Below are 26815 nucleotides of genomic sequence, written 5' to 3'. Positions count from 1 at the left end.
TGGAAGAGTTCAAAAGAAAAATCTTAGCAACTTCTTTAAAAAATGAATTCACTCACTGCTTACCAGGAGATAAGATCATGATTCCGGCCTGGACGGCACTTTTGACCAGATTGTCCAACGCAAACATCCAGTGCGGTTTGATGTTGTGGGATCGGAGTACCGAGTTGACGGCATCCTGGAAGGTGTACATCGCCAGGTGCAGATGATCGATGCCGGTCGAGTCGAAGTCCAGGTTCTTCTTCAAGCCACTGATCACGGCCTCCAGCTGTTCCTTGCGCTGTTCGGTGATGTAGGTTCGTAGCGCTCGGATCAGCGTCTCCAGGTGGGATGACGTGATCACGACGGCTTCCTTTCGGTCCGAACGGATCTTTTCCATCCAAACTTGGCAGATTTTACGCTCGTCGTGTTCTAGAACTTTGTGGAGGGTAGCTCGCCGTTGAGAGTCCTTCTTGAGCAGGTAGAATCCGTCGCTTTCGTTGGCTTCGCCATTCAGGAGCGGGGATTTGCTGGAACTTGATGAGAGCTCAACCTGGAAGAAGCCGGAGTCGGTTATTGAGGATTTTGAAGAGTTGATTAAAGTATGAGCTTACCTCAGGCGATAGGAGTACTCCCGAAGAACTTCTTCGATTAAGTTGGTAGCCGGCAGGTGGATGTTCAATGGCTTCTATCTCCAGGGAGGGAGTTTCTGCGAGATTTCTGGAAGATTCAAAAATGAAATTATCTTTTTTTGAAAAAAAAAATGGTTGATTCGGTGAATTTTAACGAAATATTAGGAAAGAAAGATAACATAAAATAAAATGGAATCAACATAAAAGTAAAAACGTAGAATATTCCTTAATCTGCCTTTTAGTTCTGTACTTAAAATGACTAAGGTTAGATTTCAATGATAGAAAAAAGTTAAGTGAAATAGAAAGACGTCCACCGGTAAATTCCCGAATCCCGGACACTACTCACCCAATGCTACTGACATGGGTTGGCATTTGAATCGGAGTCAGATGGGCGAGATGTTTGTTCCTACGGATGGAGGCCGACCGGGTCGATGAGAATGTCGGTGGGATGTTTCTGAGTAGGGTTGGATTGGCAAAAAAACATAAACAGGAACCAGATTCGACAACAAATTCAAGGCGAAAAACGTCACAACACAAGAAAGAAAAGAATAAAAACAGTCGAACGTAGGTAAGTAGATGAATGGTTGAACATAAACTTCAAAAGTTGATAAAGACGAATACTATACTCACTCTGTCTCCGAGCCGATGGTTGGCGTATTGCAGCTGGCCGAGCTCTGTTGGGATACGAGATGTTTGCTGCCGCCGGCTCCGGCTGGGCCATGGCGATCGGCTGGCATGCTTACGCTGCGCATGTACTCGCCCGTGCTGACGATTCCGCCGCTGCTGCTGGGGATGCTGATCGAGGCGCGCATCTTTTTGTGTTTGCTGGAAGAAGACATGGCAGAATTTTGAGAGGTTATTGGTTGGAAACTGTAACGCGTGGAAGTTGAAGTCATTAAAAAGTCTTGAAGAATATTCCTAAAACTTGCATATTGCATATTTGTAGCGTTAATTTCTAATATTATTATTCTTTAAAAAATTGTAGTTTGTATTTTTATCTTATTAAATTATTGAACATAACTTGATAAAATTAGTAAATATAATTAGTGTAATAGTAAATATAGTATAATGAATCTCTTCAAAGGAAATTATTTTCCATTGAGATTCATATTGTTGTCAATTTAGTTAAATAATACATTTCCTCGCACGACATTAAACAATTTTGTGTTCTCAGCATGATTAAAATTTGCTCGCGTTAACTTTTATTATTCATTGCTGCCAGACATGCTGAGAACAGTAGCGTCCATTACCAGGGGGCTCAATTGAGCCTTTTGGTGTGGGGGAGTGTGGTGGGCCGCTACATTAAAAAAAAAAAAAACTGAATTCGAATTTCAACGCCTAGCTCGTCTAAATCCAAATTGAAATTTGACTACACTTGTCGTTCTAGGTTGAAATCTACTCAGGCGTTCCACAGGGCAGTATCTTAAGTCCACTACAGTTTCAGAAAGGTGTGTGGGCTTAAAGCGACACGTTATTCAAACGGCCAGCCATTGAAAAGCCGTTCTTCAATAGCTGGCCGTTTGAATAACGTGTCGCTTTAAGCCCACACACCTTTCTGAAACTGTAGTGGACTTAAGATACTGCCATGTGGAACGCCAGAGTAGATTTCAAACTAGAGCTGTTAATCCGATTGATGGCTGTCGAATCTCTATTGGAAATCGTAGTCGGAATCATTTGGAAGGGTGTCAAAATGGAAAGCTTTTAGAAGACCGTCGAGTCGGCTATCCTTAAGATGGTCATCGATCCTGAATTGGAAGGTCATAGTTCCGGGAATCGTTTGAAAGACCTGGGATGTAATGATAAGGTAGTCGAGTCGAAAATCCATTTAAAAAAGGCCGTCGGACTGTTTTTTTTTATTTTATTTCCCAATTCTGGCTTCTTCCTATTAGGAACTGCACTTCTTTGTCATGTGGGATGAGGGACTGAAATTTATTGCATGGTTTTAGAACCGGGAATCTGTTAAAAGATCGACGACCTGAAAATCTATTGATAGATCCTCGGACTGGAAACCGACTGGAAAAATTTCTGTCTGGATGTTTTCTGGGAAGGTCTTCGGACTAATTATCTTTCGGCAGGTTGTTGGACCAAAAAACCAGATGAAAGGTCGTCAAGTTGTGAATTTTTAGGAAGGTCTTTGAATTTGGAGCCCATTGTAAGGTCGTTGGACGGGTAAGCTATTGTAAGGTCGTCGAGCCAAAAACGCTGGGAAGTTATATGCCCGCTGTCATTAAAGGTCGTCGGGTCACTGAACTTGCACCGATCTTGTCTAACCACTCTCTTCGTATCGACTAGTTACTAAGGCAAAGCATACGATACGCCCCATGAAACCTATGGTAAAACAATACTCACTCGGACAGGAAGGGATCATCGAGCAGCTCAGCGGCGGAAGCCCGCTTGCACACGTCCACCTCGAAGCAGCGCTTGATGAAACTGCGAGCCACCGGCGAAAGTTCGGCCGGAATCTCCGGATGCTTTTTGTAGTAGCCGACGTTGAACATCGCAGCCTGTGGAGTTCCCAGCTCCACGAAGGGTGGCTTCCCGGTTGCCATTTCAACGATTGTGCAACCAAAGGACCAAATGTCGGCCGGTGGTCCATAGCCTCGCACGCCCTGATCGATAACTTCCGGGGCCATGTACTGAAGCGTCCCGGTGAAGGTTTCCGTGTTCGGGTTGATTCCGGCGAGGCGCTTGGAGGTTCCGAAATCGGAAATTTTAACGACTCCGCTGTAGGTGTTAACGAGGACGTTGTCTCCCTTGATGTCTCGGTGGACGATCTTCTGATCGTGGAGGTATTTGAGGCCTTCGAGAATTTGTTTCGAGTAGAAGGCGATCGTGGCTTCATTGTCCTTGAGGGGTCCCCACTTGGAACGGAGCAGGGCCGAGAGCGATCCTCCGGGGACTTGTTCCATGAAGATTTTGAAGAAATTGTCTTCCGACTTGGAGCCCCAGTATTGGACGATGTTTCGATGGCGGAGTTGTGAGTGGAGTTTGATTTCTTCGTGGAGTGGTTGCACTTCGTGACTAAATTTTTCCGGGACTTCTTTGACGGCGATTTTGACCTGGGTATTTAGGTCCCGGGCAGCGTAGACGGTACCGTAGGTTCCCCGTCCGAGGACGATCCGTTTGTTCTGGTCGTCGAGTTCGTATTCGTACTTGATTTCGTCATCGGGGGTGTCGGTTGAGAGATCGATGAAGCCGGAACCTTGATCGGCGGTCATTTGCAGAATGAGGTCGTAGAACTGCTGCCGACACTGTACCGAGGGGAAGTACATCTGGAAGTCATCAGAGTTTTGGTGTACGTATAGGTAGGCGCAGCGATCGTCCCGCTTGTAGAGGCTGACCGATTTGATCTGACTTGCTGGGAAGTTGAAGTTGTGTACCTTGAGGCATTTGTCTTTCTCGTGCTGATGACAGATGTTGACGATGTCTATGGATTTTTGCTCGGCGTCCATGTGGATGGAGACGTACGAGGCCATTAGGATTTTGTGCGTTTCTTGGATTAGGATTGGGAAGCGAACCGGGGAAGTTGGTTCTGGGCTGGTTGCCTCCATGAAGAACTCCATCCAGAATTGGAACAGCTGCTGCTCGATTGAGGCCGCAGATTCATCGGATTTTTTGCGACAAAAGTCTATCAGAGAGATGTTTCCGATGGTGGACTTGAGATACCATTTGGGAGGTTTGAGTCTGAACATACACTCAGCTGCCTGGATAGCTTTGGCGTAGTTTTCAGCCAGGACGGAGATCTCGAAGAACGTTGCCACGTTCCAGTAGTCTTTGATCGAGGTTAGAGAGCCCTTCTTGCCGATCAGGTTGTTGAGGACCATGCCGACGTGTTGGAGTTCCGAGTCGGAGAAATCTTTACCCTCGATGACGAGCAGCGTTGCCAGATTGATTCCGGCGAACTCGTTCGGTTGAATCTCGAAACTCTTTCGATACCATGTAATGGCGTTCTGGAGAGATTCTTGGTCTGTGCGGTTCGATTCAACGAAGATGTCTTTGTAGATCCGGCCACACAGGCACAGCATGTCCGGGAAATGGTTTTCCTTCTTTTCCAGAGCTTTGGTGCAGGATTTGAGGGCACGATCGCGATCACCTTCCTTATTTCGACGGTTTAGAGCAAATGCGTAGAGATAGCTCATGTTTCCCGTACTGATGTAGCTCTGTTTGTTTGGGACAGTTTGAAGATCGTCTACCAGCTGCACCATGGCATCGTAGTCTTGGACATCTCTTAGAGATAGCATGTAGGTTTGTAGCACCTCCTTTGAAAGAACGTGCGGGTCATCTAGGCGCCTCCTCATGTTCCTCAACATCTTTTGTAGTTCTTCAACGTTTCCAGCGTACTGATCCCTCAAGCTTCTCAAGTCCGACAAAAACTTCTCCCTCAAGTGGGCCTTCGATTGAACTTCCACGTCCTGAATGATTTTCCTTAATCTACTAACCAAAGTTATTTTGGCTTCCACTTCTTCCAAAAAGCCGGCCTTAGCCGGATTCGTCACTACACAACCTCCACCATCCCCCACTCGATAAGGCACAAACGTATAGTTTCCACATGAAAGTTTCATCCTTAGGGTAGCCTCACTTTCTACATCGTTGTAGATGACAATGTTTTCCTTCATTTCGAAACTTTCCCTCACTCCCAAATGATAGCTTAGGGTACTGCGCTGAGTCTGGACACTCAAATCAACCACGGCCACATCGGCACTATAGAAACTGTCAACCGTGTTAAGTTCCCCAAAGTCCAACTTCTCAAACTCCAGCAGCTGCAGGTTGGCCCCGGACTGGGTACAAGCCAACTTCACTTCTTCCAAAGCCACATTGGCCGAGGCCTGCAGGGTATCGATAACGCAAGCAATATCCAGTCGAGGCCTGCCGGATCCGGTGGATCCGGCAGCTGCGCTACCATTTCCCGCTCCACTGGGACCCGCAATGCCACTGGCACCACTTCCGGAAGCACTGCTGTGGATGTTTCCGGCGCTGCTGCTCATCATGATGGCCGTCGCGTTCGACGACGAAATGTCGCTCAGGTTAGACATGCTGTCGCCAAAGGAGGTCGCCGACGCCGATCCAACGAGGCCTGGCGATGGAAGCGGGCCTCCTGAAAGAGAAATGAGATAAAACGGTGGAATTAGTTTATGTTTGAACCAATCAAAAAGAATTGTACTTCTTTACTTTTTTATGTTTCACTTTCTGTGCTCAACATTAACTGCGAGCTGAAGCGTTACTAAACATTGAATGATTCATATTCAGCAACGAAATCTGAACTACCCCTTCAAAACTTCTTGAGAGACTGAAACACGCAACTTTGTCATGAAGAAAATCACCCCATCTAAATGGGAGGCAGCAAATCAAATTTTTTAGTCGGGGTTCGACTTCCCACCTCTCTATTGCGCAAGTACAAATATTTACCCTATTCTTTCCCCCACAAGCATAAGCTCGACCTTTCGCAATCACATTCTGAGAAATTTGTTCTCCGGAAAACAACGCGATGGAAATATTTAATCATTTATCAACGACTATATATATGGTTAGAAAAGTTTGACTATCTTTTTTAAAAAGAAATTGAATGATACTATTAATCTATTCTGAGTATATCTTACTTCTGTTTTAAACATCACCATAAGTGGACCATCTCGTTGTCTGTGGCGGAAGTGCAGAGATAGATGGATGAAGATTTGGCCTTGAGAATGTTGACCTTCCTCTACAAATTTTACAAGTAGGTACGCCTGAAAGGGGGTGAAATTTTCACGTGCACAAATATATGCCGGCGATGCCGGCCGGTTTGCGCGAGATGACTCATCGGTCAGCATCCACATTTTGGTGACGAAGTTTATACCCTCTTTCAGGGTATTTTGTAAGAACTGTACTCTAATCGAGGTTGGTTTCTAGGAATTGTCCGCTTGTGGTAAGAAACTATTCTACGTCGACTATTCATTTGAAGCTAATTTTAGTACTTTCATTTCATGTCCAGCCGAAGCTAGGACATTTATAACAAGTGTGTGAGTGAATTTAAAAAAAAAATCCCCTGGTTATGACTGCTTGGCTGAGAAAAAAACGCCAATAAATGTCTCAACAAAAATAAACAAGAACGAACGAGAAAAGTTTTGTAAACCACACGATGATAAACGAACCGCAATTCAGAGTGATGCTGAGTTAAGAATTTAAAATTCTAGGTACCTACAACTTAATCAGAGATGTAGTTCAGAAAAAAAACAGTCTCAAAATTAAACGTACCGAACTCGGCAGAAAACGCACGATTTGACACGAATATGAAGAAATCAACCGAATTATTGGGCGTTCTGAACGAAAATTTATATAGGATTACCTTACCTTGGATCGCATCTCATTTTCTTATTCAAGGCAATGAGAACGAAGACAAATTAGCTAAGGTGTGTGCGTTACAATGTGAAATCTTTGAAAGGAAAATAACTTACAATGAATATTTTTCAATATCTCGTACTTTAGCAATTAAATAACGCTTGGCAGTCTAGCTGGGATTATGGCACACGGGGACTCCAAAAATTTTGTTAAAATTTAGCACACATTCAAGGTTTGATATGAGGAGATGAATTAAAGTGTTAAATGGCGTTTACCGATTTTGAAAATAAGGGCTCCCATACAAAATTAACAAAAGTAAGACAAAAATAAAGACTATTTTCGAATTATTTAATTGGACATTGATGCATTGCTCCTACCATTAAAAAACGTCGAGGCTGTTGCTACTTGATTTATCGGCTTTATTGATGAAAAGTGATGTTCTTTTTTTAAAAAAAAAATCTAAAGAATTTGAAATTTTTCATACAGTTCATTAACTTAGAAGAAATGAAAGCGAGCGGAGAATATTATTTAGAAGCATAATCATCACATACCTACCAAATTGTTGTTCAGCACGAGCCAACAACTAGGAAGTGGTAGATAAAAATAGAGTTGAATCTACCGCCACACAATAGTAGGCCATGTGTAGTTCGCCCAACAAGCCAGAAACTTGCAGTGCGAACGAACAAAAAGATTTTTGTTTTTTTTTATTTGTCTGCGTTTACACGACTTTGCCTAGGGCCAATTATGGCCCAACTTGGCTACGAACAAAAAGATGGTATGTGATCGTTCAGATAAGCTCCCTTTAACTCAGAAACGGATTTATCGATGTGTAGCTTAAAAAAATCAAAAACACGGCATCATAGCATCGGTGGTGGTCCACTATCAGAGTGAGCACTGTTGTGCCCTTTATGTGACTTGAGTCCCGTACAACGTACGTATAAATCACTTTTGCAACTTCCAAGTTCCTTAATGAATACATATAGTTCACTCATAGGAATAGGGACCTGAACCTTTCTGCGGAGTATCTAGGAGTGTTTTGAATATGGAACTCAAGAACTGGGAAAGCACCACTATTGTCTTCAACTGGAGAACAGCAGAGGGAGCAACTCAGGCGAAAAGATTCATTGAACCAAGCGCACGACTCTCCAAAAACATGTTGAACTTAAGTAAGCACGAGTTAAGTACTTACACAGGTCTCTTGACGGACATTGTCCAACAAAACAACGTCTCAAACGGATAAACATTATTCAAAACGATGACTGCCGGTTCTGCGGGCTCGAAAAAGAAATTGCAGAGCATCTTCTATGCAACTGCTGCGCCCTCCTTAAGAGGAGAGAGCGTGTTCTTGGGGCAAAGTTAATAAGCGCACAAGACATATGGTTGCATATCAGCCCTAAGAAGGTTATATCATACATCTTTGATATCATACCCGATTGGGATAAAATGCTTAGTCAGCAATCAACTGTCACTTCAACCCATAGTGCAGGTGAGCCTGATAGCATACAGTAACGCGGGGTAATTACCACAATAGATCAACTACTGGTCGCAGTGGGCTCTCCCCTACAAGGAAAAAAAAATAGGAATAGGGCAAAACAAATCACATACAACGTATGTATTAATCACTTTTGCAACTTTCAAGTTCATTAATGAGTACGTAAAGTTCACTAAAGGGAATTGGACAGTTGATTTTCTTTGTCAGCCAATATGTCACTTTCAATGCCTTTATTCAAGTAAGTTTTGTGTGACTTTTGGTTGCTTGGGAAGCCTTCTGCAGCGCGATGAAGAGCATATGTGACGTCGTTGATTAAATGCAAAACAGGAGCGGTCCGATATTACTTCCTTGTGGAACTCCGGAGTTATTCTGGAACACGAAAGACTCTTGATTTCCTTGCCGAACAGTGAGAGAATGATTAATCAGGAATGATTCGACCCAAAGACCGAGGCATCCCCAAGCTCAAGATATTGAGGTATTAGCAATACCAAACGGTGATGAATTTGATCGAAGGCGGCCTAGAGATCAATATACACTTAAAACTTTAACCACCTCCATGGAATTTTTTTTTCAATAAAAATTTTTAAGTTCAAGAAATGAATTTTGCGTAGTAACGTAAGATGATTTAAAACAAGTGTTAACAAACAATTCAGAAAATTGGCTCGCCGTTATTTAGTAGTTCTAAATAATCACTCTAGGCCTAAGACATTTCATTCTTCGACACTTCATGACGTTCACGAATTGAAACTAATTTTTAATTGTCAATTTCGTTTTGCAATAAAATCAACCTTTTGTATTGAAACTCAATTTATTCTTAACAAAAATCCTGACTCGTCTTTAAAATTGTTTTTTTTTTTAAATTTTATTAAGGAGTGTATCTAAACAAGATCATCCATTCTATTCTTGGAACACTTTAATAATAAAATCATCGCTTATTTCATTACAAATTTCATGCAATTACGAAATATTTTTCAAGAAACCAATTTCAGTCTCAATTTTATTTTGTGTCTCTTGTTATTTAACACCACATTCAAAAGGGTTTTGATCAATATCAGTTATATCAGAAATACTTGTCTTTACAAATTTTTGAAAAACTGTAAAATTTTATTTTTTTTGATCATGCATCATCATCATAACTATCAAAATATTATTCCTGAATTTAATAAAGTAATATAAATAATTTTAGAATCAGTTTTTTTCCCATGTAGATGTTAGTTAATAAGTTATCAATGATTGATTTAACTTAAAACGGATTCATTTTTTATCTTATAAACTTCATGTTATTTATGTAGGGGATGTAGCGTAGGGTATCATGGGAAAGGTTTTCTAAATTTGCGTATAAGCATATTTTTGTTATGTACTTAAGGTCTCCCACGGATGCAATTTTGCGGGTGCTTGTTAAATTATGAAGATACATTTTTCTAGGATAGAGAAATAAAAGGAGCATATGATAGGTACATAAGTCAGCAACATATAGAAAAACATGCTTACGCAAAGCGACGACGATGATAGTTGGATTGAGATTTTTATCTCAACACACAGCTTAGATATTTAGTGTGGACCACGTTCTCCCATGGCCCACATTACCCTACCCTCCCCTAAATTAATTTATCGACCTATTCAATCAAAGTTATATTCTTTTAGTAATAATGAATAGAAATATCAAGAAGAGGAAAGTGAGGAGAATGAATAAATATTGAAAATGAGCGAGTAGAATTAGTAGTTGGAAGCATTTTCATCAAATGTCATCAATTTGTTCCTCATGGAACGAATTTTCATTTTCTTAATCTTGAAAAGTTCTTACTAAAACATAAAAACATTTACCGATAAGGTCGATAAATCGAATTTACATTTTATTTAAATTTTCTAATAAATTTACGGAATTTTCAAAGTCAATCTAATGAATTTTTTGAAATATTTTGAATAAGTTTGCCTTTGTTTTTTCAACTCTGGATTTTTGTGTTCTGCAAACATCTTCTTGGAAGCTTATAAATCTAGTTTTTTTAGTTACTACCTTATATTCTTCCCGGGACCCAATATTTCAATTGACGGCGACAAAATATTCAGAGCTTGAATTTTAAGGTTTGATTGCGCTTGAAAATTAATAAACGTTTCGTTTATTTTTATTGTTTGTTATTGTATTGGTAATTCATCTTTTTGGAATCGATAAAGATGTTATGAAAAAAAATCTAACTTTTGTAGCTTTTCATTCTGATAACTGGAAGAATTTGAATATGAAAAAGAATTTTATCTCTGACTTTGATCATTGGCACTCTTGAAATAAAATTGAATATTTTCATTTTTATCAAATTGAATTCGATCATCTTTGTATTTTCAATAAATTTTCTTAAGTTCAAAAAGGGAAAACTATGTAAATAAAAAAATTAAATTGAATAATAAGTTCAAAATTGGTTTTTTTCTTTATAGAATTCATATCTCAAATCGGGTTTAAAATATTATTTCAAGTTTAAGATGAAACAAAGGATTATTTTCAATCAACCCTTCAATTGAAAATAAAGGAAAAAACGATTACTAATATGGTTAAAACTTAACAATCATTCTCATTTTGCTTAACAACTTTTAATCAAGGTTTATTCCTGACGTGATCTGAAATATATTTTAAAATTCGGATGTTATTTCTTCTTTAATCTGATGCTATATTTTATTTATTCTATTTCTTTGCACTGATTCTTATGCCCAAAGCTTTGAATTCTTTAAGTTCAGAATAAGAATTATTATTTTGAAATATTTTTTAATAACTTACCGGAAATAGCATTGATCTGAAACATTGATTTTGATTTTTTTTAATTGTATCAGCCTAAAGTTTATTATTTTTTTCGAGTGGAGTAAGAAAATGGTTTAAGAAATAAATTTCCTTTTCTATTGTGTACTTGCAGACCCGGTGTGCTTTGCTACACCTTCCAAAGATAAATGAAATTTATGGAAGTTATTTAAATTTTATTTTTTTTTCGGTAGCCACAATTTAAAATCAAATTTCAACATAATTCAGAACTTAACGCGAACAACTTATTCTACATAATGTGGTCTCTTTTGTTTGATTGCTTGGTCTCTAGAACTCGATTTATGCCAAAAAACTTGTATGGAAGCCTTCCTTTCACTTCCTCATCCGCACTAATAGTATGAGGTAGGGATTCGAATCTCTGTCTTAACATAGATTTTTTCTGTGGTTTGGTTGTTCACACGCTAGAATACTATGTTATGACAGAGGTTCGATCTCATAACCATTGGCATAGCAGATTTCTATTCCGCTGGCAATTAAAATCTAATTTGATTAAACACTTTTATTTAACACTGTATTTTGAAATGTTGAACTGGTTGAAATGTATTTCCAAGGAAAATGACCTTTTTGCAAATTTAATTTATTTGTGTAAATTTAACCAAAAGGGTCAAAAATGGGACTAAATCACTTATTTTATTATTTTATTGCAATTAGCTATCAATTAAACGGTGAAAATGCGACTATTCCAAATGAGAGGACTCTCCTGTGAAGGGTCAATCTAATGTGTTATATTGTATAGAAAATTAACAAACTTTGATTTTTTTGCGCATTTTGATTTGATAAAAGTGCTTATTGAGAATACACCGCTTACGAAGAAACTAATTCAATAGAGTTAGAGTTGAAAAACTGATTTTTTGACACGCTCTAATATTTCAAAATTTAAAAAATCGTAGCACGCTTTCTAATCGTCATATGTAAATGAGGCCTTCAACAAAGATGCTTAAAAAGGTATTGACAGCGTCTTGTAGAAGACAATTTTGCTCTATCTTTTCAATTAAAATTGTTTGTGTGTCAAAGTCATGTCAAAAATGAAACGTTTTAATATCTTATATTTTATTTTAAAAGCGTATTATTTGATGAGCATCTTTGCTGAAGACTCCTTTTGTCCTTATTTTTTAGTTTCTGCGTTATTAATTTTGTTTCGCTAAATTCCCGTTCTGGAACACTGTGCATTGGTTGATAAGTTCATAAGCAATGCAACAACAAATATATGGAACCCTTTCCGACCCCCTCCTTGCCAGCAGATCGTGGCCTAGAAGATAGCATCCTTGTCTTCTAAGCCAACGTTCATGAGATCGAATCCCGGTCGGGACATAACCTGGCACACATAGTATGATGAAGGTTGGCGGTTTTAGCATTAGTGAAATGCTAGCCTTGTAAACTTTGGAATTGTGCGCCTCGATGATGCAGCACATGCATGTGGATGGAGCTTTTCAAGGGAACTTAGATTGCACTTGGAGATCCTACCTTGATATGTGTGTGCTCGTAGTGCTACCGGCAAACAACTGCAACTTTAACCAATAGTGCAGGGGTGTCAAGTAGCAACGGAAAGTAAAAATTACAACGCGGGTAATACCACATTAGATCAACTTAATGGTCGCAGTGGGCTCTCTCCCCAACAGGAAAAAAATGATTTAGTCTTAATTATTATTATTATACTTTTATTTGAGACACTTTTCCATCTGTATGGCATTCGTGTCTTAATGTTATGGACTTTGCAGAGTTTCGTAAATGTTACATTTTTTCAAAAAATCTAGAAGAGATTTTTCGCTGGATTCTTCGTTTTTTTAAATTTCGAAAACAGTTCCTTTTATGTTGTGTTCCTCTCGAGCCTCTTTGTATCCGTAGCAATCAGTTAAGATGTGTTGAGCTGTGATTTGTACACCACAGAATTGACAAATCGGTGCAGGACTTTTGTCAAACAAGTGTGAGTGAGTGAGCCTGGTTTGCCCTATACGAGGTCTCGTAAGGACACGCTGGTCTGAGGGGCACTTCCGGTCTTTATATTTGTTTGGCGTGTATTTATTTTGTCTTAGGAAGGATTGATTCTAGTGCCATCGGTATTCCCATGTTATTCAAGTACTATTTTTTATAGATCGTATAGCGTCTTGAGCTGGAACTCTTTGTATCGAGTATTGGTTGGTTGCGTGCCATATTTGCACATTTGTCCGCTTCTTCGTTGCCAGGTATTCCGGCGTGTCCTGGTACCCACGTAAAAGTGATATTGCGACCGCGTGTTTGATTCTCAAGAGATTGAATCCATGGATGTCGAGAACTACCTTTGAAAAGTGCATCCAAACAGCTGGCAGAATCGGTTAAGATCAGAAAACGATCATTTCTGATGGTTTTTTGGACAGCGACATTTAGTGCGTATGCTTCTGCTGAGAAAATACTACAATCGCCTGGTAGTGCACAGCTTATTTTCCTTGGCGGTATGTAGACTCCTGCTCCGGTTTCGTTCGCGCTCTTGGAACCATCTGTATAGCACTGTATGTGTCCCGAATACTTTGCAATGAATTCATGGAATTTCGGAAGCACGACTGTGCGATTACTGCCGGCTTTTATAGTGTTTCTCAACGTGTAGTCAATTTTCGGAGGCGCATAAAACCATGAGCGATCTGTTAGCCTTGTGATTGGACAGATGTTGGGCACAGTTGCGTTGGTGACTAGTTGGAAGATGCGCCTGGATCTCTCTATAATAGATGAGCATCGATCAATATCTTTCTCAACAATTCGGATTCCTATTTGTGTTAATCTTTGGATCAACAACAGCCGAAACGGTAGACAGCCAGACTCTGCTAATAGAGATTCAACAGGGCTCGAACGGAAAGCACCAGATGACAACCTAACTACTTCGTTATAAATGGGTGAAAGCATCTCGTCCATGAGATTCATGTTGCAGCTAACGATTCCAACTCCGTACATTAGTTTGGACGTTATCAATGCGTTGCCAACCTGAAGAAGGGTTCTGCGGTGACTTCTTTTGAGCTTGCTTCCGAGTATTTTTAAAAGTCTTACGCGGCTGGAGCAGCTTTGCTTGACAATTGCAAAGTGTTGACGGAACTGCATTTTTGAGTCTAGGAGCACCCCCAAGATTCTCATTTTTCTCACTTGTGGTATGGACTCTCTATTTAGTTTGATGGATCTGCCTCGCTTTCGGTGCTTTATTTTACATACATGCATTAACTTGGACTTAGGAGCCGAAACCGTGAAACCTACAGTTTTTGTCCATTTGATGACACCATTGACAGCTGCTCTCAGCTGTTGGCGAATCATCGCCCTGTTATCTTCCTTAGCAATCAAAAGAACATCGTCAGCATAAAATTTAGTCTTAATGAAATTTAAGAAAATTTTCGTAACAATATTACCTTAAAGTTCAGTAACAAACGAAAACAGATAAGGATCTAGGATCAAATTTTGGAAAATTGCTCAAATCAACTCAAATTTTTAATATTTTGATTTGATTCATTCGCCTGCAAAAATTAGATAAGATAGGTATATTTTAGATCTGTTTTTCTCGAATCCGAGACCAACCGAGGCCGCTTGTCCAGTAATATCGATCAACGGCGACGAACTGATGACCGCAGATCCGGCTGCGAATGATCAGCGGAAGTCGTGCCTACTATGGACTCCACAAGCAACTGCGGTCGAGAAGACTTAGCCATTGCACGAAGTGTAACCTGTACATGACGCTCATTACACCGGTTGCCCTCTACGAGCACGAGACATGGATATTGCTCGAGGAGGACCTGCGTACACTCGGAGTATTCGAGCGACAAGTTTTAAGAACCATTTTTCGCGGCGTGCAGGAAAACGGAGTGTGGAGGCGAAGGATGAACCATGAGATCGCGCGACTCTACGGTGAGCCCAGTATCCAGAAGGTGGTGAAGGCTGGGCAGAACATGTTGCGAGAATGCTGGACGACTGTCCTGCAAAACAGGTGTTCGCTGCCAATCCGGTAGGTACGAGACGAGCAAGGGCGCAATGAGCGAGATGGTTAGCCAAGTGGAACGTGATCTCCGGGGATATCCGAGAAATTGGAGAACGGTAGCCGTGGACCGATTGAATTTTACGAATTATGTTCATCACGTTATGTCGTGAGGCAGAAAACTATGAAAATAAAAATAAATAAATAGGGTAGAGTGGGGTATCGTGGGCCATGGGGAAACGTGGGCCACTTTAAATATCTCAGATGTGTGTTGAGATAAAAATCTCAAACCAACTGTCATCGTCGTTACTTTGCGTGAGCATATATTTCTATATGTTGTTGACCTAAATACGCATCACATGCTTCTTTTATTTATCGAGCTAGAAAAAGTTAGAAAAATTGACTTACATAATTAAAAAAACACCCGCTGATTTCATCGATGGGGGACCTAAAGTGCATAACAAAAATATGCTCATACGCTTATGATCTTAGTTTTTTCATTATCTTTCACGTGGAAAAGGAATTTTTGATAAAAAATCAATAAGTCAAACAATCGCAACCATTTTGCAAATCATAGCTTGTGGGGAATCATGAGCCACACATCTTGAACCACCTATATTTTTATGTGTTTATACACATTCAGAACTTAAAATACGTTTTTTCTATATGAAAAGTTTTTAAATGCCAAATGAAGAGTTATGGGAAATATTTTGTCCATCTTGTATAAGCAATTTTGCCAAAACGTTCGCGAGCCAGGTTTTGGAATCTATTCGATCATACACAGCTCTCTTTTTTATTTCATCATCTGAAATTGCTTTAAAATAACGAAATGAATTAGGATATCACAGTTTTGGGTCAGCTCATAAACTTTGCATGTTATTTGGTCAATTTGGATTTGGTGGCCCACGATTCCCCACCATTTTTCAAAATCCAAAAAATATTGTTTTTTTTTTAAAAACAGTCCGAATTTGAGGAAAATAACTTATTAAAATTTAAAAAAAAAATACCTTGTGATACCTTGAAAATGTAGAAAATCATACCATTTTTTATTTTCACTTTATCTTTTATAATAAAGAAGTTATGGAACAACGAAAAAAAGTGGCCCATGATTCCTCACTCTCCCCAAAATGTTTAGATTTGTCTTCGGTAGCTTATTTTTTGGAATTAGATCATGATCGTGAATTTCAATTGTGATTTATGAATTTAATTTATGATACTTGGACTACAGCTCAATCGGAAACTTTAGTGATAGGATATTTGACGAAGATGTGAGGAACTCGCACTTGAGTAGTTACTTTACAACTGTAAACATTACAATTATTCATAGCTTTGAAGATATTCTTCGCAACAAATCATATGGATTAGTCACCTCTCTAGACATGTTCGTTTGAAAAAATAAAACTGAAAAAAGTCAAACCAATTATCCAAACACTAAGGCCAAAACTTCCTAATTGAAAAATAGTTTTTAGATCGCATCAATTCAACCACTTAGAACTTTGAACTTCGAAGAAGAACTTACTTTTATGGTGATGGCTTGAATACATTTTGGCAGATGATCCCAAGAGTGCGTGCTGATCGCCTAATCTCGTCCAGTACAATCTAAACTTCTCCGTTCACAATCCCCAACCCCAACAGCGTGTTCAAACACCAACCGACCCACTGACAGACAACCATTCATAAATTAAACCGGGCTTGGTCAATTGAATGAGGAAAGAACGGACGCACCATTGGAAAAAAATCGGCACACGTAGCAGCACGAAAGCGCGAAATAACATTGGCCATCAACGTCGATGAACGTTCAACGAGCAGCAAAAAAAAAAACAATCCACCCGAAAAAACCAAAACAAGCTCTTCTATTTCCGGATGATGATCACATCATCATCATCATCTTCGGCACCTCCAACCAGATAGCTAAACCGTTGAAAATTTGGACGTGTGGACAGTGAGTTTATTTTACTAAAATCTAGGCTTAAGCCCACAGGTAAGCCTTTTTCACTTCTCGGAACTGGCCCAGAGGTGATATCTTTTAGTCACCAAGTGGTTTCCTGACCTTTTGAATGACACTTTTCACTGGAAAAAGCCTTCGTAACACCTTTCTCCGGAGGCTTAATTCCAAATTTCAAATTAAGTCTTATACCACAACACTGCCACACTTATCGATTTCATTCTTCTGAGAAATCAGTTAACAATTGTCGATATGCACAATTTCTGATTGACGTAGGTATGATCGATTGACGTTTTTTTATCAGCACCGTTCCAATGGCAAATAAAATTTAGGAAAAAACTCAACGGTATACTCAAAGAAAGACGCGCTTGAAAAATTTGCACGTCCGTCGCGGCGCAACTCCGACGAGCAACTAACTGACTGTGAGCACGCCGAAGGTGTGAGCGTACTTTTTCGGAATTGACCCTGCTCCTCCTTCCTTCCATCGTGGGGGGATTGGCCCTGGTTTGAATTTTTGTTTTCCAAAATTGGAAGGGGGACAACTTGGAAATTGGGAAGACGAATTTTGAAGAAATTGGATTTTTTAGCCCGAGTTGTAAAATTATCAAATTAGGCTTGGTGAATCGCAAAAATTGTAAAAATAGCTTAAATTGAAAAATTTGTTATCAATATTATCAGAATTGTAAAAATTGCCAAAACTGTCAATATTTTCAAAACTGTCAGAATTGTTAAAATTGACAAAATTTTCAATATTGTCAAAATTTTCGAAATTATAAAAAATTATTAAGTTGCCAAAATTTTAAAAACTGTCTAGAAATCTCTCATATTGTCAAAAGTTTCAAAATTGTCAAAATTGTCCAAATTCGAAATTGTCGAAATTGTTCATATTGTTCAAATTGTTAGAATAGGCAAAATTTATCAAAACTGTCAATTATCAAAATTGTCGAAATTTTTAAATTTGTCAAAATAGGTTAAATGGTCAGGAGTGTCAAGACTGTCAAAATTGTCAAAATTATCAAAATAGTCCAAATGTGTCAAAATTTATCGAAAGTGTTTTAGTTATCAAAATTGTCAAATTTTCCAAAGTTATCAAAGTGTTCAAAATTGCTACACATGTTAAAATTGTCAAAAATGCATAAAATGCCAAATGTGTCATTATTATCCAAATTATTGCAATTGATAAAGTTGTCAAAATTGGCCAAACTGTCTAAAATCTTTATATTGTCAAAAGCTTCAAATTCTTAAAAATTGTCAAAATCACCAAAATTGTCGAAGTTTTTTATATTATTAATATTGTCAAAACTGTCAGAATTGTCAAAATTGTTGAAACTTTCCGCATTGTTTAAATTGCCCAAATTGTCAATAATTTTGAAAATTGTCGAAATTGTTTAAATTGTCAAAATTGCCAAAGTTTTGAAATTTTCACAATTGTTCAAATTGGCAAAATGGTCGAAATTGCAAAAATTGCCAAAATTGCCAAAACATTTTTTTTTTTTCAAAATTATCGAAATGTTCGAAATTGTTGATATTCTTCAAATGGTCATAATTATCAAAATTGTCGAAATTATCAGATGTGTCAAAACTGTCAAAAATGCCAATATTGTGAAAATTGATAAAATTTTCAAATTGTAAAAAATGTCAAAATTATCATTTTTTTTTAATTATTCAAAAGTGTGTCAATTGTCACAATGGTCGAAATTGGAATATGTTAAAATTGTCAAAATTATCTAAATTGTCAAAACTGTCGAATTTATCAAAATTGTCAGAAATGATTCAATTGACAAAAGTTTCAAACGGTCCAAATTTTCAAAACTGACTAAATTGAAAAAATTGACAAATTATCAAAAATTTTCAGCACTATTAAAATGTTCAAAATTGTGAAAATTGAAAATCTATCAGCAGAAAAATTGAAACACATGTTGAATTTAAAACTGTTAAAATTGTCAACGTTGTTAAAAATGCATAAAATGTCAAAATTGTCAAATCACAACTAATAAAGTTATCAAAATTGTCCAAGCTGTCTAAACTCTTTAAATTGTCAAAAGATCAAAAATTGTCAAAATTGCCTAAGCTTTTGTCAAAATCATCAAAATTGTCAAAATTGTTGATATTATTAATACTGTAAAAACTGTCAGAATTGCCAAAATTGTCAATAATTTAAAAATTCTTAAAATTGTCGAAATTTCCGAAATTTTCAAAATTTTCACGATTGTTTAAATTGTCAAATTAGTCGAAATTGCCAAAATTGTCGAAATTTTTGTCAAAATTGTCGAAATTTTCGAAATTGTTTATATTTTTAAAATTGTCTAAACTTTCAAAATTATCAAAATTGCCGAAATTGTCAAAATTGTCAAAATTGTAAAAAATTGATCAAAACAGTTAAATTATCAAAAGGGTCCAAATTTTATTTTATTTTATTTCTTTATTTCATTCTTGCAACGTAAGATTACAAGCTTTTTTAATTGTTAAAATTATTCAAAATTTATCAAAAGTGCCTATTATCAAAATGGTCAAAATCGGAATACATGTTGAATTTTAAATCTGTTTAAATAGTCAAAATTTATTAAAATTGTCAAAACTATCAATATTGTCAAAACTGTCGATTTTTTATATATTGTCAATAATAACTCAATTGACAAAATTGTCAAAACGGTCGAAATTGTCAATTTTCAAAATTGTTAATATTGTCAAAATTAATACTGTCAAAATTGACGAAACTGTAAAAATTCTCAAAATTTTTAAACTGTTGAAATTTTCTAAGTTGTCAAAATTGACAAAAAATTAGGAGAAAATGTGGAAAAATTATTAAAAAATTACAATATTGTTACAAAATTTAAACTTATAGAAAAAAAAACTGTGAAAAAATTATGACATAATTGTTACAATACAACATTTAAAAAAAATGAAGACAAAATTGATGATGACATCGTATTGATAAAATTGTAAAAAAGTTTAAAAGAAATTGTAACAAAAATTTTCTTAATTTTTAACAAAATAGCGGCAACATTTGAACTAACAGTGCCACAACTGTGACTGAATTGCAACAAAATTGTGTCACAACAATTGTGGCTAAGTTAGGCAAAATTACGAAATGGTAACAAAATAGTCAAAAAATTGTGCCAGGCATTGGGAAAGAAATGACGAAATTGTAACAAAACTGTCACAAAATTGTGGCGTAATTGTGGTTTTATTCAGTAAAAGTGGTTATAAAATTTTAACATAAAAAAAAATGACAAAATTGGGACAAAAAAAGTAATCTGCTCAAACGCAATTGTGACAGAATTAGGAAAAAAAAACCGGAACAAAACTGAGGATTATTTTTATCCAAATTATGATGAAATTGTGATGAAATTATTATGAAATTTTTAGAATCTTTAGAAATTTTTTTTTTCAGCAGAACATTTTAACATTATAGTTGAAAAGATGAGAAATTTTTGTTGCCCTCATAAGAAAATTATGATAAAATTGAAACAATCATTGGCCAAAATTATGACAAAACTAAGAGGGAAAGCACGATTGTGAAGGAGTTGTGCAAAAAAAGCACAAATAAAATTTCTACATATGTATGTAAATGTATAGGATTGTGTTGAAATTAACGAAATGAAGAAGTCGTCAAAAATGACCTTAATAACAAAAATTACAAAAAAATGTTCACTCGAAATACAAAGAATTAAAAAAATGTTTGGCAAATTTGGACATTTGGATATCTTTTTTAAATTCGAATAATCATTAAGGTTATATATATTTTTTAAAATATTTATAATTCAGAACTCGAATAGTTTTTTAGTTCAAAATTGTTTAAATTGTCATAAATGCCAAAATTTTTAAACTTATCATAGATCTGAAATTATCAAAATTATCAAAATTGTCAAAATTCACGAGAATGTTTAAATTTTTCAAAATTGTCAAAATCATCACAATCAATAAAGTTGTGAAAATTGTTAAAACTGTCTAAAATCTCTAAGTTGTCAAAAGTTTAAAAATTGTCAAATTTTTGAAATTGTTTTTATCGTCAAAATTATCAAAATTGTCAAAATTGTAAAAACTCATAAAATTTGGAATATTTGGATTGATTTTGAAAATTTGAAATCATTAAGGTTATATTTTTTTAATATTCATAATTCGAAACTCGAATAAAGCGTAACTGTTCAAATGCCACTAAAAAGCAGAAAAAATTTAAAATCGTTTATCTTATGAACTTTTCTAATTTTACTCAAACTTAGCTACTAGAACTGGGGTTTTAAATCGAAAGCTAGTTTGGGTGGTCTATCAAACCCTTTTTTAGGTGATAATCAATCTAAACTTTTTATCTCAGCTTTTAAGGATATTAGGTAAGTACCTACTTCAACATTCAATTTAATATAAAATCCTCAATTGTTTTTTTTTTAAATTTTTTATCCGATTTCAGTCATTTTTCAGAATAAAACCATTTGATTTTGAAATTGTGTGGGAAAAAAAATTGAATAATTTCCAATTCTCAGAAACGGATGAACCAAATTCTACAAACTTAAAAATAGTGTTGCACGCAATTATGTAGAAAAAAGTTTCCTTATAAAATGAATCACATTTGAGTTATGCTTCTCAGTGAAGCACACTCGCGTCAAGCGGAAAAACGAGATATCTCGTATTTGGGCCGCAATTATATATATTGTTTTTTCAATTTTTTCCTTCTATTTATCCTTATACACTTTTGTTTACTGTATATGTAATTTGTTATTTTTTCAGACGTCTGATCGATTCTTATTTCCATGAATTGAAATTTATATTAAAAATCTCTTTTCCTTAGATAACAGTTTTAATGTTTATGTTTTTTTGTGGTACTTCAATTCAATCGAAAAATTCAACATAAAGATGAAAAGCTGATCAATCTTCTACGTTGTTTGCAGGAATTATCAAAAATATTTGATAGAATTTTTGATTTCCTCTGGAGTTAACTCTTGAGAAAAATCTTAAAAAGCTGAGCAAATTAAACATTTTTTATTTTTTAAATAATCTAGTGGAAAAGAGATCAAAAAAATACAAGATGATATAAAATATTTATTTGTAAGATTCGCAGAATTTCAAAGCTTTTTATTAATAATTTGGGGCGTCTTGTATCAGAATAAGGCTAGTTTTTCTCTAACAGTTCTAAATTTGGATATTCAAGGGTTGACTTCCAAAAATAGACCAAAATCTATTTAAAAATGGTGTGAATATTTTGAGCGACATTATAAGTAAATGCACACGAAGTTACGAAATTGAAAGGTCTAGAATAATTGTCTTTCTCCTAGACTGCGAGTTAACTCTGACATTTAAAAAGGGAAAATTGGAAGGTGTTTTTTTGAATTTTTCTGCAGTTGAAGAAGGATAAAGGATTAAATTTGTTTTAATGCAATCAAATTTAGGAATCTTCGATAATCTACAAAATGAGGCCACTGGAGCCAAAGGGGTAGGTATAAGTGATTCAAAGTTGTTTTTGGGAAAAAATTAAAATTAAATTAAAATTAAAATATGCAAAAGGATTTCAAAATTTGGAATAACATGAGGACTTTAGAGCCAAAGAGATATATGCATATAAGCTAAATTTGAGAAAACACGCTTTTGAGTTGTTGTATTTGGTTATTTTCTATACATTTTTCGATAATTGGTATTTTCTTTCAAAAGTCAAAGAAAGAAATAAAATTCTAAAAATCCTCAAAAACCACCAGATATAGATTGAAATAAAGAGATTTTTTTGGCATTCATTATTCAAAATTGATCATTTTTGCACCACATTTTGACTCTAAATTTATTTTCTTATTATGTTTCTTTAGTTCATTTCTGAATTTTATATCTGTTTTCAAAGATGATTCTGGTTTCTGAGTCTTTGTTCGAAATTTGCTTTCTGGATTTTCAAAAGTTAAACTAAATCTTTTAAACAAATAAGGAATCTAAATCGAAATGAATATCAAAACTTCAGATTATGATTAACATTATAAGTACGTTAGCAAGTAATAATAAGAATGTCTATTCCAAGTTGAAATATCAAATTATATAAAACGAATGAATCCAATTCATAAATATAAATTAAAATTTTGAGATTAAAATTCAAAAAGAAACTTCCATAGAATTCAAAATACATTTGAGACTCAGGTATTGAAACTTTAATCGGAAGGTTTGATGAGTATCCAGAAGCAACAACTCGAAAAAGCAAAGACTTTGAACATAATTGAAAATTAAACTCAGTTACCATAAATTGAAGTTACAATTACAAAGAGACAAATTTAAATCCATGAAGATTTCTGTAATAAGATTTTGTTAAAAAATCCGAAGTATTACTTTATCATTGAATCAGACTAAGTAATCAAAAAATTCTGCCATATGGAAGCTCATTTTTTTTTTAAATTTTCTGTTACGAATAATGAGTGTTTTTGAATTAAGTTTGTTGAATTTTGTATATTATAAGAAAAAAATTTTTTACCTACATGCATTATAGAGTTTATCGTGCAAAACAAAGAAATCAACCCTGAATGACTTAAAACTGATGAATATAAAAAAGATAAATTTAGATATTATTTATTGAATTTAAAATTATGATTCATGATGCGAATTTAGTATAAAACCACGTTTTGGTTTATTGAATAGCGCTGTATCACTTGAAGTTTGCATTTTCATAAAAATGCAATGCAATGATATGAACATTTAAATTTTTTATCTTCTATACTTCAACACGTCGAACATCTATTTCATACCTCAGAAGAGGTATTCGTGAAGAATTGCACCATGTTTCAAAATGTTGAATTCTATCATGTCACAGAATTCGTTTCGTTTGAACTTCACGTAACTTAGCTACACTAAATTAAAAAAAAAATATTCCTTTGCGACCTTTTGTCATTTAGACGTTAAAAATCTATTGAATGTAATTTGAGAAAGGATATCTAATAAAACTTATTTCACGTCACGGTGGAATGTGTCTTAGCAATATCATTATTTACAGTTAAGAACAAAATGGAGTGTGGCTCTTTGAAACTAGGAAATTTTTAAAATTTGCAGTTTTTTGCTGTTCTGTCTTAAAAAGTTGCCGATCACTGGACTAGTATTCTGCTTAATGTATTTAAATTTAGAAAAAAAAAATTAAATAAAAAATGAAAACATGTTTGCAGTTGCCCTAAAACTCAAACAAAACATCTTAATAAGAGCATTTCTTTAAGGTTTGTAATGCAAAAAATTGTGGATATTAAATCCGTGAAAAAATTACAGTTAATTGTTAACATAATATTGTACCTCCTTTGAGGAAGTGCAGTAGGCGTCGGTAGGATTGGACGTAAATTTTTTTTCCGCGTGTGTCATAATCGTTGTAGGAAAATTATTTTCCATGCCCTCGAATTCCGATGCTGCTCTTCCCAGAATTTCCTAGAGCAAGTGAATAAATCTAGCGAGGCAGAGTGTTGTTCCCCCGGCCGGGTGTGGCTCATTGGCTGGACAGCGGACGAGTTGGCAACGTCCTCTTTGGAAAAAAAAATTCGAGTAAACCGAAGCTAAGTATTTTTTATTTCTTTTTAATTCATTTTTAAAGCGAGTTCTTATGTTGTTTTGCAGCGGTTTGCGATTCACATTAAGTGCTTTGAGAAGCATTGAAATTCTGATTTATTTTCCGAACCGTTTTGAAGTTTTAATTTAAATTAAAGTTTTCGTTTTGGCATATCATGGTTCGTTTGAGTTAATCAGGGATTTTTTTTATTCTGCTTCTGATACTTTTTAACAAAATTTATTACAATGAAACTGTTATATTTGACTGACAAAAATTAAAAAAAAACACTTTTAAAGTAAAATTCGACAATATAGGTACAATTCACAAAGTTTTTTTTAATCAGTGCCTAATGTATATCTCTGTCTCGTAATTTTTTAGCGATCTTATTTAAAACATTAATTTAGAAAAGAATCAGAAATAAAGCCACTTAAATATTTAAGAATATGTTATTTCTTCGCGAGCTCAAATATTTACCTTAAATAAGTACCAAAAAGTATTAAACTTTCTGCAAACCTTTCTCAAAATTCAACATGTTATCATCAATTGCATCATCTAAATATAACTTTTTGATTCTTATTTCATGTTTTTTTAATGTTTATTTGTTAATTCTGTTCAAGAGTCGTTTCGAGAATCAGTGATGTGAGATTATAGTGAGGGAAACAGCTAGCTTGTAGGAAATTCGAATGGTTACTTTTCTAATTGTTTGAGTGTTCATAATTCTTTTTAAATTTTCCAATTAAAACACCTCGCAGATATTATTAGGAGTTTCCTTACGAAAATATCTAGGAGCATAGGAGGTGTAGGTCAACCAAAGATCGCACCATTTTCCAAAAATGGCTCCTGATCCAAACCTCTGCCTTACTAAAAAAAACCCCTTCCTGAGATACTTGAATATAGATTCGCAGACGTATAGACGGTTTCTATAGCTGGTGATACTGAATCATCATTGCTCAAGAGCTTCGAAAACAAGCTTTTGAAGAAAACTAGAATAACAGATTTATGGTTGATCCTAAAAAGTATCTTACTAACAATCCTTCCTTTATCCCTCTTTGACTACTAGGACGTGGCCGGCGCCGTTATTGATCATTTTTTTTAAAGGGAGAGCATGAGTTTTGTGCATTGAGAATGAGTTGCTAATCCCAACCTGCATTCTTTTGGCCCTTGTACAAAATTGATGGCAATCACGGAGTAGCAACCATTGAAGATGTGGAACTCGTTCTACTTAACCACGCCAGCGATCATGAAATTCTAAATGCATTGGATGATTCGATACAATTTAATATTATATTTTTATTAAAACCATGAAAAAAATGGTAGTATTTTTTAAGACTAAGTCAAGCATTTCGGGCTTAATGATTTAAGGTGGATATGAGTAGTCAAACAAGCTAAGCTAGGCTAAGCTAACATAATATTGTACCTCCTTCAATTTATATTTTTATTTTAAGTGAGGTTCTCTGAGTAAAATTTATGAAAAAATAACTGTTCCGGTTAGTGACTAAGTAGTAAATTTTTTAAAAAGGATTACTTTAAAATAAACTCTCAGGAAAACAATTTTTTTAGGTTTCAACCAAATCAAGCTGAACTTAAGACTCATATAAGGCATTTATGCAAAAAATTAGTTGAACATTGGAAAAATTACGTGTCGAAATCAAAGAGATTCAATATTTCCTGAAACTATGGAAGCTTAGTTATAAAATAAAGATAACATTTAAAATATTGTTCTTGTTTTCAAATCTTAAAACAATGGAACCTTTATTTATAAGGACTTCACAGGACTAAGTTTTGAGTAGAATCGATCATAGATTACTAAGAACAGACAACCATATGAAAAACAAAACAAAAACCATATTATAACAAAAAAATGAAAAAGAATCTTTTTATTATTCTTCATTCGATAATGGAATATGATTTTGTCTAGCGTTTATAGTTCCAGAGAATCAATGTTTGAAAAAAATCCACAACTTTTAGAAAATTTAGTGGAAATAAAGTAACTAAGAATTACTGACATTAAATTTATAATGTTTTTTTTGTAATTTCTTTATTTGAAACGGCTCAAAACTAGTAATAGCTATGAATAATTGTAACATTATTGAAAGTTTTTAATGCATTTTGTCTTCAATCTTCATAAACACACCCTCGTTACAAAGCTCTTGGATATTTTTTACAGTGTTACTAAAAAATTCTATAGCTGTTTAAAAAAAAATCACTGGAAATGCTAAAAAAAAAATAAAAATTTTG

General features: G+C 35.3%; 1 protein-coding gene across 4 annotated transcripts in view; it reads right to left on the bottom strand.

Annotated features, from left to right (window-relative positions):
• The window catches only part of LOC129761041 (mitogen-activated protein kinase kinase kinase 15), a 52526-nt gene that overhangs the window by 3386 nt on the left and 22325 nt on the right, over positions 1–26815 (bottom strand). Inside the window, exons 1-6 of one of the 4 annotated variants that reach the window (XM_055758740.1) lie at positions 16663–17369; positions 2958–5703; positions 1239–1433; positions 955–1062; positions 591–696; positions 64–529 (exon numbers count right to left, since the gene is read on the bottom strand). In XM_055758740.1, the coding sequence (XP_055614715.1) occupies positions 64–529; positions 591–696; positions 955–1062; positions 1239–1433; positions 2958–5703; positions 16663–16687 (3646 nt within the window). In that variant the 5' untranslated portion in view covers positions 16688–17369. Of the gene's footprint in view, positions 1–63; positions 530–590; positions 697–954; positions 1063–1238; positions 1434–2957; positions 5704–5777; positions 5930–16662; positions 17370–26815 lie in introns of those variants that run through there. The other 3 variants (XM_055758741.1, XM_055758738.1, XM_055758739.1) reach the window with 3 other exon arrangements.

Source organism: Uranotaenia lowii, chromosome 1, assembly GCF_029784155.1.
Source record: "Uranotaenia lowii strain MFRU-FL chromosome 1, ASM2978415v1, whole genome shotgun sequence".
NCBI classification, from domain to species: Eukaryota; Metazoa; Arthropoda; class Insecta; order Diptera; family Culicidae; genus Uranotaenia; species Uranotaenia lowii.
The sequence above is the reverse complement of the archived record's forward strand: the minus strand, read 5'-3'. Positions and strand labels throughout refer to the sequence as shown.